Source organism: Poeciliopsis prolifica, unplaced genomic scaffold, assembly GCF_027474105.1.
Source record: "Poeciliopsis prolifica strain line A6 unplaced genomic scaffold, Auburn_PproV2 SCAFFOLD218, whole genome shotgun sequence".
NCBI lineage: Eukaryota > Metazoa > Chordata > Actinopteri > Cyprinodontiformes > Poeciliidae > Poeciliopsis > Poeciliopsis prolifica.
Genome location: NW_026562593.1, coordinates 22,014 through 36,443, shown reverse-complemented (window position 1 = coordinate 36,443; position 14,430 = coordinate 22,014). Strand labels below are relative to the sequence as shown.

General features: G+C 37.3%; 1 protein-coding gene across 1 annotated transcript; it reads right to left on the bottom strand.

Annotated features, from left to right (window-relative positions):
- Window positions 1-6,622: 6,622 nt before the first annotated feature.
- LOC129357016 (40S ribosomal protein S19) lies at window positions 6,623-14,198 on the bottom strand. Its single transcript, XM_055026540.1, has 6 exons — window positions 14,141-14,198; window positions 12,585-12,655; window positions 12,228-12,328; window positions 11,885-12,068; window positions 8,920-8,974; window positions 6,623-6,681 (listed from the first exon to the last, which is right to left on the bottom strand). The coding sequence occupies exons 2-6, from the start codon at window positions 12,653-12,655 to the stop codon at window positions 6,652-6,654; spliced, it is 441 nt and encodes a 146-aa protein (XP_054882515.1). The 5' UTR covers window positions 14,141-14,198; the 3' UTR covers window positions 6,623-6,651.
- Window positions 14,199-14,430: the final 232 nt, after the last annotated feature.

The window sequence follows — 14,430 nt, the reverse complement described above, 5'->3', positions numbered from 1 at the left end:
TGTGGTTTTTCTGACTACAACAGTAAAAAAAAAATATATATATATATATAGTCTTGATTCTCACCCTCCCAGCCATGACAAAACGGCATGGAAAACTGCTCTGATAAAATTGTAAAAATGAAGTTTTAGTTCTGAAATGTTCACCGAGAGATGTTTCTGAGTATATTACTAGGAAAGGTAAGTGGAAGGAATGATTTGTTCAAACTTGTTCGATACAAGTTGGTGAAGAAAGAGACAAACCAAACACAACAAAATTTACTGAACAAGACAGGAAAAGCAGTAACTGAGTGACAGAGTGAAAGAGACATGTTATGATTTTAACAGCATGACAAAAGCCTGGAAAGATTCCCAAGGTCTACACACACATGCTCAGGTATGCACATAAACACTGCACACCTGAGCAGAGGTTATAAATTCTTCTCTAGCAAACGTATAGTAAAACCAACCCCATACAACTTGACTGCTGAGGGTAGAGGACATAGATTCTGAAGAGTGTAGGCATACATTTTTAGGTTCACACTTGGAAAAAGTTCCAATAATCTTGGACAAGACAAATTTGTGGTGACCACAAATCCTTTGTTTAATCTCTTGGGACCATCCAGAGTCCTCACTTCAACTCTTCTTGTGAGCAGAAAAAGGCAGGTTTGTTTTTGCTGATCCATTTCTTGATGTTTTGGATCATTATTCTGCAAGAACAGGCCATTTACCATTTTCTGTTGAGTTGTTTCTGGCAGTTCAGAAAAGGACCCTCACCCTGGACAGGCTGGCTGTTTGCACATATTCAAAATATATTCAATATACTTCTAATCCAGAGCCACCTAGATTGTTTGTTGCTCAGTCTCATCTAAATTTAAGGAAAGCAAGCAGTTCCAGCTAAAATCCAATAGAGTTTAGCTAACGCCATATATTTATGTTTGTAATGGTGGGACAGATGGGTCTTTTTTTGCTGTCATCTCTTCTAAAGAAGATAACGTCAAACGGTTGGTGCCACTCTCTTCTGAAGTAAGCTCTAGACATTTTTTTTTTAATCGCCCATAAAATTCTGCTGACTTGTGGCAAGATATGATTAGTTGCATCACAAATTACTTAGTTTAAATTCCTAAGAACCATGATAATTTCTTAAAATGTTTGAAATAAAATGTCCTTCAGAAATATTTATGTGCCACTTCAGATCTTCCGTTTAAATAGTTATTACCAAATCACTTAAAAGACTTTTTGAAATGTATGCAGCCATCAAGAATGTTAACCTAGCGCACAAACCAGTTCTGAATGGTAAAATGGATAAAATAAACATAAGAGGGGAAATAGGGGAAAAAAAACATAAATTTTGTAAGAGATTGGAAGCTTTCTTTGCCCTAAATTTATCTCTGCAAAAACTTGAGCGATTTTTGACACAAAAGTTTTATGTTCATGGTTAACCCCACACAGAATTAATCTCAGCAGGTTTTAAAATGCAATATGAGCTGACAGTTTCATCCCAAGGAGTATCTCTAATATCTTCACATTCACACAATTTTTAAACCTTGTTTTTTGTTAAGTGACCACGATCTGAGATGTGTGGGTTTTTAGGCTGAGCATCCAGAAATCTAGTAGAAGCTGCTTCGTTGGCCGAGTTCTTAAAAGATTTGACACTTACTGACACTTACTTGGCATTTCTTTGAAGATATGCCATCTCTCCCACAGACATAGATAGTGGAAGTGGTAGAGAAATGCAAGGCTGGAAAAACACTAAGTTTCTTCCATAACATTCAGCTACAGTGTCCAGTATCTCCACAGCCATTCGATGTCACGCTGTCTCTCTGTCGCTCTTTTGTTCAGCACTGAAGCCATGCACCCAAGGCATCAAAGTATGACTGACTTTTAAGCTTCTGAGAATACACAGGCTGAAGAAATAATACAGGCTTTCCACATAAACACGTGCACATATTGCACACCGTGCAATTGAGACAGTTCGGCTGGCTGAGCAGACAGCATCTGTTCTGCACCCCGTCATCCTCCCTTTGTACCCCACCCTGTGTGACAGGTGGAGGGAATTCAAACTCAAAAGCTAAGCAGCCACACACTCATGTCACTGACACACACACACACAATCGTGCAAACACACCTGCTGGGGGCCGTGCAACAGCGCCGTGTGGTGCCAGGCAGACTGAGCGGCACGTTGCATGTTTACACCACCTGCTCTCAGGCCAAACAGGATGAGGAATTAGAGTTGACAGCACACAGATGAACAGCAACACACATATAGAAGACAGATGTACATAGCACCCTCTGACTGTCAAGTCTGTCTTTCACACACAAAATGAAACACCATCCATCTATCAGCTGCTCCCAGATCCAGCAGCAGAGGAGTGTGTGACCCTGACTTCTGTCCAGGCAGAGGTCAGTTACTGATATCAAGGTTGCCCGCATGGAGGAGCAAGTTTTCTGCTGAATCATTACTACAATATAATGTCCTTTTCTTGCAGTGAAAAAGGTTAAAATTTGTTAGAGTTCGTTCCAGCTGTATGTAGCAGAGGGTAGTTTCACAGCAGATCAGCTGGATTCTGGTGTTTCTACACTTCTCCTTATGACTATAAAACATTGATTTTCCAAATGCAATGCAGAATTTAATTTGGAGGTAAAACTATTCTGATGTCTATCTCAGTAATGACGTAACACAAGGAATGCCACAGTTGAAGCAACAGTTGTGTGTTCTATTCTGGCCTGTGTCTTGTGATTCGTGAAGCATCGCCTCCAGTCACAGCCCAAACCATCCGATTCTCCTCCAAACCCTTAAGTGAACAACAGTTTCTTCATTGCTTGTGTATTGTTTGCCACTTTTTTCCTTCCACTAAGCTTTCCAACTTTAACATGGGTTGGAAACAGCCTCATTTGTTAATCACCTTCTGTAACTTCCCCTTCTTGTGGTAACAATGAATGTTAAGTTAGTAATCAAATCATCATGAAGTGAATGTTGGGTTTTTCTTAGTTGTGAGCCATAATCATCGAAAATGCCTAAAATATATAATTTAATGTAAATATAATGTGACTAAATGTTTATATTGATTTAACATTTTCAGTGGTATTATGGCAGAGATAAATGTGTATTTCTGCAAAAACTAAAATAAAAACAAACTAACAAACAGGAGAAGTTGTAAATACCTTTGGCCATAGTATGATTAATTTCTTAAGTAAACTATTTAGATATGTTACATACTTGATTTTCACTGTCAAAATATGAATATATTTTTTTATTAAATTTTTAATCTCATACCAACCCAGGCCTACTTTTATCACATGGGAAATTTTCTTGAAGTTCACCTCTTCAGTGAAACACCTTTGACCCTTTAGCTCATAATTTCTATAAATATTCCAGCAAACAGGGACAAACCCACTGCAGACAGCATGAAACAAACACACAACATCCCGATTCGAGATTAAATTACCTCCAACGGCTTAATATCAAGTGCAAAGGGAAGATTTAACTTTCTTCTCAAGTGAGATTTGGCTTTAAAATTGCAAAGTTAAGTGAAACTTGAAATCATTCTTCAATATGAAAACAACGCAGATTATGAGAAAACATTGCATTCCCCAAACAGGAAGCATAGTTGATATCCTTACTGGGCGGGCTGCATCTGCATTCCCCCACTGCTCTGTTGACTCAATGTGACAGGGCTCTGGGAATGCCGGGAAAACTTTCTGGGGAATGTCATGTCTTCAGAGAAAACATGCCACAGGGCATGAAGCTGTGGGCTGACAGTGTGTGTAGGCTGTCCTGATAGCGCTTCTATTTGGAGAGGCCTGAGTTGCAGCAAGGCATTTCTTAGTTATCTACGCCTTCCAGCCCTGAGGAGGTGAGAGGCAGGTCTGCATCCATTCCCGGAGTGATCAGGCTCCCGGCTGCCAGAGACCTGGCTGAGAAAGGGAGAGAGGGCGAGCGAGAAGGTGCAGCCACCCCCATACCAGCGCAAGGCCCTGACTAACTACTTGAGTGTGCATTTGTTAAATGTGGTAATTGCTCAGCAGCAGTGAAGCCTGCTGATAATGACAAATGGTGCACAAACAAGTAGACTGACTCCAAAGGAAATTGCCTGGAAAGAAGTCATATACTCCCCCTATATATAGATAAAATCTACAGCCACATTCAAGTACAGTGTGGAGAAAACAGAATTAAGTGTGTCGAGATTCCACACATTTCTATCTTCCACTCAAGGACACGTTGCTTCTTCTCTCCTCTAAATTACAGGGTAGAAGGAAAAAGCACAATCAGGATGGGGGTTTAGAGCCAGAGGAGGGGGAATGGACAAGGTAGGAAGCAATGATGGGTTCAGGTGTTTAGAAAAAGCTGTTCTCCAAATAAAAGCAGCAGGTAGTGGGCGGACGGAGGGCCGAAAGAAGGCAAGATTGAAGGATGAGGGAGCTAGGATAGCAGCATGAAAAGACTACAATGTATTCTCAGAGACGTGCAGAATAATTGGAGACTGTTATGACTGATACAGAAAAAAAACTAAAAAAAGACAGCTGTACACACTCAGTCCGGCGGGAGAGCACACAATGCACTGTGTACTGTACACACATTGATAGAGAAGTTGACAGACTGGGAAACACAGCGAGGCTTACTGTCAACAAATAAAATATCTTCCCAACACAGGAGTCAGAAAATACTTGCTTTGCAGACAGGGTGGGCAGAGAGCTGAGCTTCACAGTGCAAATCCTCCAAAATTCACTCAAATTAACTAAATAAGCCTGTTGTGTCTTTACATCCACATATACATGCAAACCACTGCTGTAAAATGCCATCTTCAAGTTCAAGATTAGTGATGATAAATGCCAAATACTAATTTAACAACCTTCACCCTGGTTATTCTAATTAAATTGAAACATTGAAATGGGTTTTCAAGGATTTGCTTTCATCAAGTGATGAATTTCAGCTGTTTATTTCAGTGCTTAAAAAAAAAAGCTTTATCCAACAATATTATCTACAAATTGAGTGGAAGGGAAATGCTTTGTAGAAAACACAAGGATAACTGTAGCCTTGACACGCAGCTAGTTGGCGCAAACGGGAATCTAAGGCTGCTGTCCTGCAACTTCAGAATCAAAGTCACTACATCTGGAGTAGTTCATCAAGACAAAATCCATGCTAGTTAAGGAAATGAGAATTTCATGTTTTGAGTCATTTGGAAAGCCAGTTCATCTAGTGAGGTTTGCCCATTTTCCCCTCTGCTTTATGGATTTCGATTTACCAGCAGCAACACTGCCAAAAGTACCAATATCGGGTCTAATGGGTATGTTATCACCAAGTTTGATGGACCAGCAAACTGCCAGACCTGAAGCCCGTAGAGAATCAATGGAGTATTGTGAAGGAGACCCCAGTCACAGAATAATGCAATGAACGAAGAGCTGCTTTATGCCTCCTAGCATCAATGTAATTCATAACAAGGAAGCCCCAACCAAGATGTCTGTATATATGCTATAATACATGGGTGGGTATTCAGTTGGCTAAATTTTCAGCATTAAAATTATAATCCTATTCAAATTTTAGTCGACTTTAAAATAGCTGCAAGTCAAAAACTAAATAGAGCACCAAGAGTAATTCATTTTCTGTATGAGTTTAATTTCCAAACCAACATTTTTGCTGACATTCATCTGTACTTTGTGCATTTCCCACACCCCTTGAAGCTGCTGCAGTTTGTTTCCATTATATTCAGCCAATCTTGACAGCTTTTATACTTTTAATCCAATTTTGGTTTACACATTTTTAAAAAGCCCTATAAATAACCACTGAATAAAGTGTGGTTCAAGAGAAACAGCTTTTATATTTAAAAAGAAAATGGAGGCTTCTCTGTCCAGGATGATTCATATTCTGCAGGCTTTGGCACCCTCTACAGGATTATAGACACTCAGCTAAATTAAGCGTCTCATGTCCTGTCTCAATAAGTTCCAATTAGCAGTGCAGACAGCCTCTTAAGCAAACCCAGACAGCCGAACCAAAGCAAAAAGGAAACAATACAATGATAAAAGAAAAACAAAAAACATTTGTACTGCTAAAATATTTATATCTGTTTTATGAATAAATTAACTTAAAATAAGGGTTTGCTATATATATATATTAAAAGAAAGTATTTGAAAATTTAAAATGAAATTAGTTTTAAGTCCAAGTAGATTATTTCTTTTAAAATAAATTAAATATAATTTTAACCTCCAGGTGGCACTGTGGTCCCCTGTATATTTGACTTGCAGATAAAACTGTGGTGCTACTGAAAGTCTAATCATCTGCCATTATTGTTCTTAAAACATTTGCTCATCATGGGATGACAACCAAATCTCTACCAGCTGAAAAAAGGCAACGGGTGAAAACAGTGGCAACAATAGAGCTCTGATGTGACAGAAAGAGACGGCGCTTTAACAATCATGTCTGGCCATTTTCTGGAGCCTGCAACGGCTCAGTGAAGGAGCAGCTCTCTGTTCATGTCTTAAAAATTTAATGAATACAGCACCCACAATTAGGCTTTTGAGTGAAGGTTCATATTTGATCATAAAAATGACCTGCCATGCACTTAGCTTACTGCCTTAAAAAAAAAAAAAGCAGCTTTATCCTGAACATAATTTAAAATGTATTTTTCTCAAATAATACACACACCAATTTTGACTTTGTCCAGAAAAAAAGGTTTATTAAACAGACTTCTTGTTTGCAGCTGCAACCTGTGGAGAAGAAAATTATATATTATATTTTTAAATTCAGCTCTCTCCTGCTACAAATTTGTGAGTTTGGGGAAGTGGGCCATATGGTTGGTACAAATGGCTAACCATTTAATCTCCTTCAACTCCAATCTAATCAAACTTCCCATCTGCTTAATCTCCCATTTGTTCATCTTTTACTTCTAATTTTCACCCATTTCGGTTTCTGCAATAGTGTTTCAAACAGCGACTGCAACACATGGGAGCGACTTACCATCAATTCACTAGGATTTAAGAGGAACAGATCTTGGAAAAGAAATTGTTCTATTACAGTTGTGGGAAATATCAACAATACTAGAATACAGAGCAGAAGAGTTGCAATGAGTGAATAAGCCATTAGAAGCTACATAACGAGAGTTAAGTTGAGCCACGCCAACATCTTGCCAAGTTTAGTGCAGCAGGCAGGAAGGCGGGGCCGGCACAGGTCTGCTCATCTGCATACTGCTCATTAGTATGGGTAAACAAGGAGAAAACTGGTGCCATAAGGCAAACTCGCCAAGCATGAAATTCCCTCCTCATGTTTACCCCTTTTTACCCTTGGCTTGTCAAGACATTGCCGCTTCTCTTGATTTTTGACAAGGCCCAACTGTGAGGGATTGTTTTTAAACGAAGGGCAACGATTTTAATAACGTGCTGCAGAAGAAAATCTGCCCCAGGACAAGCGCCTCCAGTAAAGCTTTGCATGTCAAAGTGACACAGGGGGCTGGCGTCTTCCCGCCGTTGACACGACGCAGCATCAAAGCCACAACAGCAACCTTGTGATGATTTCAAAAGCTTAATGCTTCACTCCGTTTGTCACTAAATTGAGCTACTGAAAAAAATGAGGATGGAATAACATAGAAATGCTTAGAAGTACAAGATTATTTCAGCAATGAGTCTGACTTACAAACCCATAACACACATTGTTCTCTCATAAGCTAGGTCACATCTGGACAAATCATAACACAATCAAATTGTAAGCAAATGAGAATTCCTACTGGATCCATCTTCCTATGCAACACATCTATTGCTGGTTTTATAACATATCTGGCATTAGAGTGTAAAAGATTTAGCTTTATAGTCTGCATGTCACACAAAAGATAAAACCACACAACCGTGAAGTTGGCCTCGGGTCATGCAGTGTGAAAACGGGCTTTTCACTGCTTTGTTGGCATCTGGACCAAGTCACATCAATCCTTTTAAAATTCTCAACTCTTGCTCAATCTGGATTAATTAACCTACACTAGAAACAGATTATTTAAATCACAGTTCATAATCTGAGACCTTTAATATGTTGCAGAGTGAGCAAAATCAGTTTTGAAGTCTAAATTTGGCCCAATTTAAATACCAAAGAACCTATTTTAAAACCTGGTCTAAATGAGGTTAAAAAGCTTCCAAATTGCCTATTATTTATTTCTAATATTTGTCCATTCAATATTTAAATAAATTTGATCAATTTCCACTGTTCACAAATTGAGCTAATCCAGATGGAAATCCTTTCACTCACACTTAGCCAGACAGAAAAAAAAGCTAATTCAAGATTTTAAAGAATCCAAAAAGTGTGATGCAAAACAGGAGGTTATCTGGACAACAAAGTTTAAACAACTGGCACAATTGCAATGAATGAGCATTGTATCAACTAAAACAGCAGTACAACTGATTGGTGTAAATTTACACCAATAGGGTCTCTCTATTGGCAGATGTGCTGAAGAATGTCAAAACAAAAACGAGCTAGTTCAAGAAAAAGCATCTCTGGGTATCTGGTGGCCTAATTTTAATTTATATGGTAATAATGAAGCATCAGGGTGATGTATCCACTGTGATACAGACAAGAGAAGGTCCAGCTAAACACCGACTGGTGCTGAAACATTTCTCACCTACAGATAGCTGAGCTTGATTAAAATTGCTGTTGACTAATTGAAGAAATTTTTGAAAGATTTGTCAAAGTCAAAAGGTGGAGCCCAAGTGTGAAGGTCATCATTTTATAGAAATTACAGAAAACATTTCCTGCTCTGCTTTTAATTTATTTTTCTCCCACAGTCTGTAGAGTTAGTAAAATGCATTAGAGAAAAAGCTCAAACATTCATTTTACTATTATAAAAATGGAAAATTAGAGATGCAATCACTATAGTTTTAGTGTAAAACAAGAACCAAATTATGTTCTTGGATTTTTTTTATGAGTTTGGTAAACTGTGGGACAACTAATGCAGAAAACTTTCTCACCTGGCCAGCAATTCTGTCCAGGTCTCTTGTTCCCTGGGAGGTCAGCCTTCGGCCACTAAATAGGAAGAAAAAAAAAAAAAAAAAAAGATCAATCTCTGATTTTATTTATACCCCATAGACAAAGTGACGAGAGTAAACTGCTGATCAATTCTCTAACAGGAGATGCAAAACTAGGAAGGGAACAAAAACCTCAAAAGGATAATTTACAATTATGCTTCAGGTGCACTTAAAAAAACCCCACAATCAACTGTTTTGTTTTGTAATTACATGCCAATTGCTGGGTTGCAGTTAAAAAAAAAACAACAGTTTTTAATCACCAGTTTGAAAGTAAACGTTTCAACGAAAAAAAAAGATGAGAATTGGTGTCTGCTAACAGGCAATTAGCTGGCCATTTATGTCAAAGAATAGCAACAGTGTTTCCAGAGGGCAGCATTAGCTTCAATGAAGGAACAACGGAAAGGAGAAACAGTTGTTAGGACAGAAATGTTTGAAGACACATTCTGGGTTTTCCCCAAGACGTCCAATCTAGATTTTGTTTTCACTTGCCTCTAGAGTCATTAATAAAATGTTGGTTTTTACCGTCTCGTTTCAAACCGTTTTGCTTTCATTAAAAAACATCAAGAGCCAGACAGTCATTAACCAAAGGCTGTTTTGTTAACAAGCTGTGTTTTGCTCATGTGTAATCTGTGTTCCCATTTGCTGCTCTAAAATGCAACTTAGTTCCAAGCTGAAGGATTCTTTCTGAATATAGCAAAAGTCAGAAATGGAAAATTTAAAAAGCCTTTTCTTTGAATACACAGAAAAAAAAACAATTTAAATAAATATATACACATATTTATTTATATACATATTTTTTTACTATTATTAAGCAGCACAACTGAAAAGACCCAATTGCTTATTTATAAGTTTTGAAGGTACAAACTCGGGCTGGGTGAAAAACGCATCAATGCAAGTATTTCATGTCAATTGTTGTCAGGATTAGTCTTTTGTCTTAAATATCCAAAATATTGTCAAACTGGGAGTATTTTATCCACAGTTTCATATTACACTGATGTGACCATTTTCCCCTTTTATTTTACAGCAGTTATGGAGCGCTGTGACAAAACATGACCCGGCTCCCACAGACTGAGGCAGAGTGAATGAAAATCATCAGGAGCTCATTCACAGGAACCAAGAGGCCGACACCAGCCACTGAAAACAACCCTGGTAAGATCATTTCCTCGCCACCAAACTTCACACATCCGAGACTGACAATAACACAACTGTTGGAAAATTTTGGCTTTTGTTTTAGTTTGAAATGTCAATAGTTTTAATCATGAGATTAGTACATTTTATTTAATCAAAACCTGCATTTGCAATAAACAAATATTTATTCAAATAAGTATATGCAAGCTCAAAGCCAAATAAACCTTCACTATTAGCCTAGTTTTGCAACTATCTGGCAAATAAAGTACTGAGGATTTCAATTCAATTTCATGGTGTGCAAAAGCATCTTCAACAGTCAACATAATCATAATCAGGACAGGTTTATTGCCAGAATAAATGCTTTCTAATGTTTACTCAATGTTAAAAATGCAAGTTGACAAAATGAGACCAAGTCTCACCTCAGCAAATGGAGAATTCACTGAATTATCTCCAGAGGAAAATGAATCAGTGTATTTGGTGTAATCTTTATGTGTTACATAAAAAAGGCTGAGCTACCAAACATTTAATTCAACAAGCCAGAAATTTGCTAAACATTTCTGATGTAAAATGACACAGAGCATTTCTAAATTAATGAACATTAAATTAAATAAAGACATTCATTTTAAATCAGCTTAACAAAATGTAAGTTTACTCTGGAGTTCTAGTGCTTCATTAACACGAATGCAACGCAGGAATACTAGTAAATCTCAGTTTCACTAGTATACAGAAAAAATTACATGAGCTTTGTTACAACGTTTGTTGAAGTAAGACATTTCTGCGAAGCTCTGTGACATTTAGACACCAGCTCTAGTTTTAATTATGCAAAAACTAAATCAACAATGCAGAGCAAGTAAAATATGTTGTAAAATAAAAACATTTGGATGCTGTGTCTCATCGTCATAATGTGACCAAGGTACAATAAAAAAATTATGAAAATGGTGCCTCACTGCAAAAAATGAAAAGATAACAGATTTGCCCCTTTTCTCCCCCAGTTATTTAAATAACTGGGGGAGAAGTTGGAGCGAAATTACTACCAGAAAACCCGGTAACTTTTCAGCTGTTCTTCATTAACGTGACATAAATAGGTTATAATGATTTTCATTCAGTCAGGACTAACACTAGCCACATGCATTGCAGGTAGATTGCAGTAAGGAATTGATAAATGCTTGATTTCAAAATTAGTGAACTGGACTTATTATTTTGTGTCCATTGTTGGACACAACACGGTTCGATCGAACCGTTATAGCTAGGATTTCTGTCGGCTAATGTGTCTCTCAGGTTTTGATAATGGGCCGACAATCTGCGACATAAGATGGTGCAGCGCGCGCTGGGCATTACACTAAGGAAATAAGGAAGGGAGGGTCAGACGAGAGCACCGGAGTTGAGCCTTTTTTCATTTAGTGTCATCAACAGTAAGAGAAAAAGGCAGGAAGAAACGATATTGACGATAATTGAAATGAGGTCGATAGTTTTAATTTATCGTGCGTTTAATTGATTTATCGTTCATTGTGACAGGCCTAAACATGTGGAATCAAAACTGTAAGGCAACGTAGAACAGGTTTAGGATTTATAATCTACACTTTCATCTCTTTGAACTGAAATATTGCCGAAAGCAAAAATACATAGTCTAGATTGAAAGTGATCAGAACAACCCGTCATAAAACACTTATCCTTTTGCTAAACTCTTCAAAACATGAATAAAGACAGGTGTACCAAAGTCAGAATAGAGCTCTCTGTTCACAGATTTTTGTAAAAGAAGCTGGTGCATAACATTACTTACCCATTGGGATCCTTCTCAATCATCTTGAGGAGTTCAAGAGCCTGCAGGACCTTGCGAGCAACATTTTTTGATCCAACGCTGTAGTGGGCGGGGCACACACCGTTCCTCTTGCGACCACCATAGATCTTGGTCATGGAGCCAACACCAGCACCACCTCTGAGATACAGGTGGCGAACTGTAGATGCTGCAGAGAAATATTAATAATAAATTAGCTATTGTTAACCCCATGCAGTGGCAAATTAAAACAAAAGTCAAGTTGTTATACATAAAAAGTAATCAAGCAAATTACTGCTCTCCTACAGTATAGAAAATTATTTCAATCATAAAAGATATTCAGACTTACCAGCTCTGATGTAGAACCAGTTCTCATCACTCGGAGAAAGCTCTTTGTGCTTACCCAGCTTGACAAGGTCTACCCAGTCAGGCACCTTCAGCTTTCCTGACCTGGAGGGGAGAAAATCAGCATCAAATCTGATTAATCTACTTTTTAAATGCCGCCAACAACACAGAATTCACATCAGCAGTTTCCAACAACCCAAGCAACTCAAACATACAAAGAAATCAGAGAAAGTTAATCCACAAATGACAGTATAGAAGAAAGACAAAAACAAAGACTCTGTAAAAGTTCTAAAAACAGACGCAAAACACAATTTAGTAACAATATATGAAAATATAAAATTAACAGGTAAATAATACTGACTTCTTCAGGAAAGCCGCAAGAGCACGGACAAACTCCTGCTGGTTGACGTCTTTCACTGTAACACCAGGCATCTGCAAGAGATTAAGCATTATATATGACAGTACAATGTTAGATCAGTCTGGATAAGATATGCATTTATTCAATTCCAGAATTAGGAAATCAGATAGCAGTACCATAAAATACAGAAAACATAGTACATTCAACACAATTAAAAAACTGTATTCAGTATAAAACTCAACATTTCTACACAATAAAATGTTATTTATAGGGATTAGCACTATTGTTAAATGGAAAAGCAATTGAGAGAATAACTTATAAATGGTTGAGAATATCACAAATTACAGAAGAAAATAGTGAGTAGTCATAAGTACATTCATGATCACATTTGAAGCAATGCTATAAACAAAGATCTGTTCACATGCAACACTACACTGCACATTGTATATGCATTAGTAATGTTCTTTAGGGTGTAAATTAAACATGGAGCTATAAGGCAATGGTTGTATGACATAAGATCTATTACAATATTCAACAATATAATAAGAAACTCTTTGCCCCCACTTGATCCCACCTCAACTTCACTGGTTTTACTGAATTTCAGCATTTTGTTCAACATAATTGTACATATTTGACAAGCAATGGGATTACAATATAGTAAACTATTTCATGAAGGTTATAAAATAAACATATTTTTAAAATGACAGAAAAAGCATGAGCTTCATAAGTTAAAGGTAACTCAGCAAGTTCTTTATTTTAAGTTCAATTTTTTTTTTTACTTCTGAAGCCATTAAGGTTTAACAGAGTACACAGCAAACATCCTGTTCAAGAAGCTCCATGTGCTGGCATCAACTGCAGTGAAATTAATTTTTATCATCTTCACGTGACTGCTGGAAAATAACAATAATGGTGTGATTTTAATTTTAATGTTTTATTAAATTTTATTTACTAGGGACAAGAAGAACACGATTTTACGAGTACCTATGCATTAGCTTCCTAGCTACCGGCTAATTTGCCGGCCATGTCTCTTGTTGTGCTTATCCAGAATTAAACACAAGTGTGGGAAATATATTTACGAGTTTAAATAAAAAGCAAACTTAAAACAAAGATGCATTATTGCCTATACACAAAGTCAGATCTAGTACACTTAAGAGAGCTAACAGATGTAGCCGGCACGTTAGCTTCAAAGTCGCATGTTGGCTTACTACCACACTTAACGTGAAACACTATTCAGTAAAGCCTATAAACCAATATACTTCACCAAAAAAGCTGTGATACTCCTTTGGTGTAACCACGTAACATATTAAGAGTAAAAGACAGGCAAGTGCGGTAGCAGGCCAAATGAGGCAGCATGGGGGCAGCCATTATTACTAGCACACTGAAAATCAGCACTCTTAAATACTTAAAAACTAAGAGTGATATTCAACTATTTACGACAACGACCAAACACTTCAATTAAATAGCCATTATAAATCAGCAGGGTGCGTCTAAAAAACAAACTTATAAGTTCTGAAGATATTTATGAACATAAATGTGATGAGAGAAAAACAGCACTTTACCTCGCTTGTGGACAGCGGAGGGAAGAGGGAGGAACAGGGTTTCCCACCCGTGTTGAAACGGGCAAATCTTGTTTTTTCTCGCGAGACAAAAGCGCTTCCTGCTTCAATTGTTGCAACTGTTTACAGAAAATAAAATAAACAATTGAAAATATAACTAATAAAAATTAAAATAAAATAAAAACATAAAGTGCAATAGGCACATAAAGACACATGGGAAGTTGACAGTTACTCTTCTTTATTTACCATGCCTATTGTGTTCATTCCCGTTTAATTCAATACAGTGGAATTGT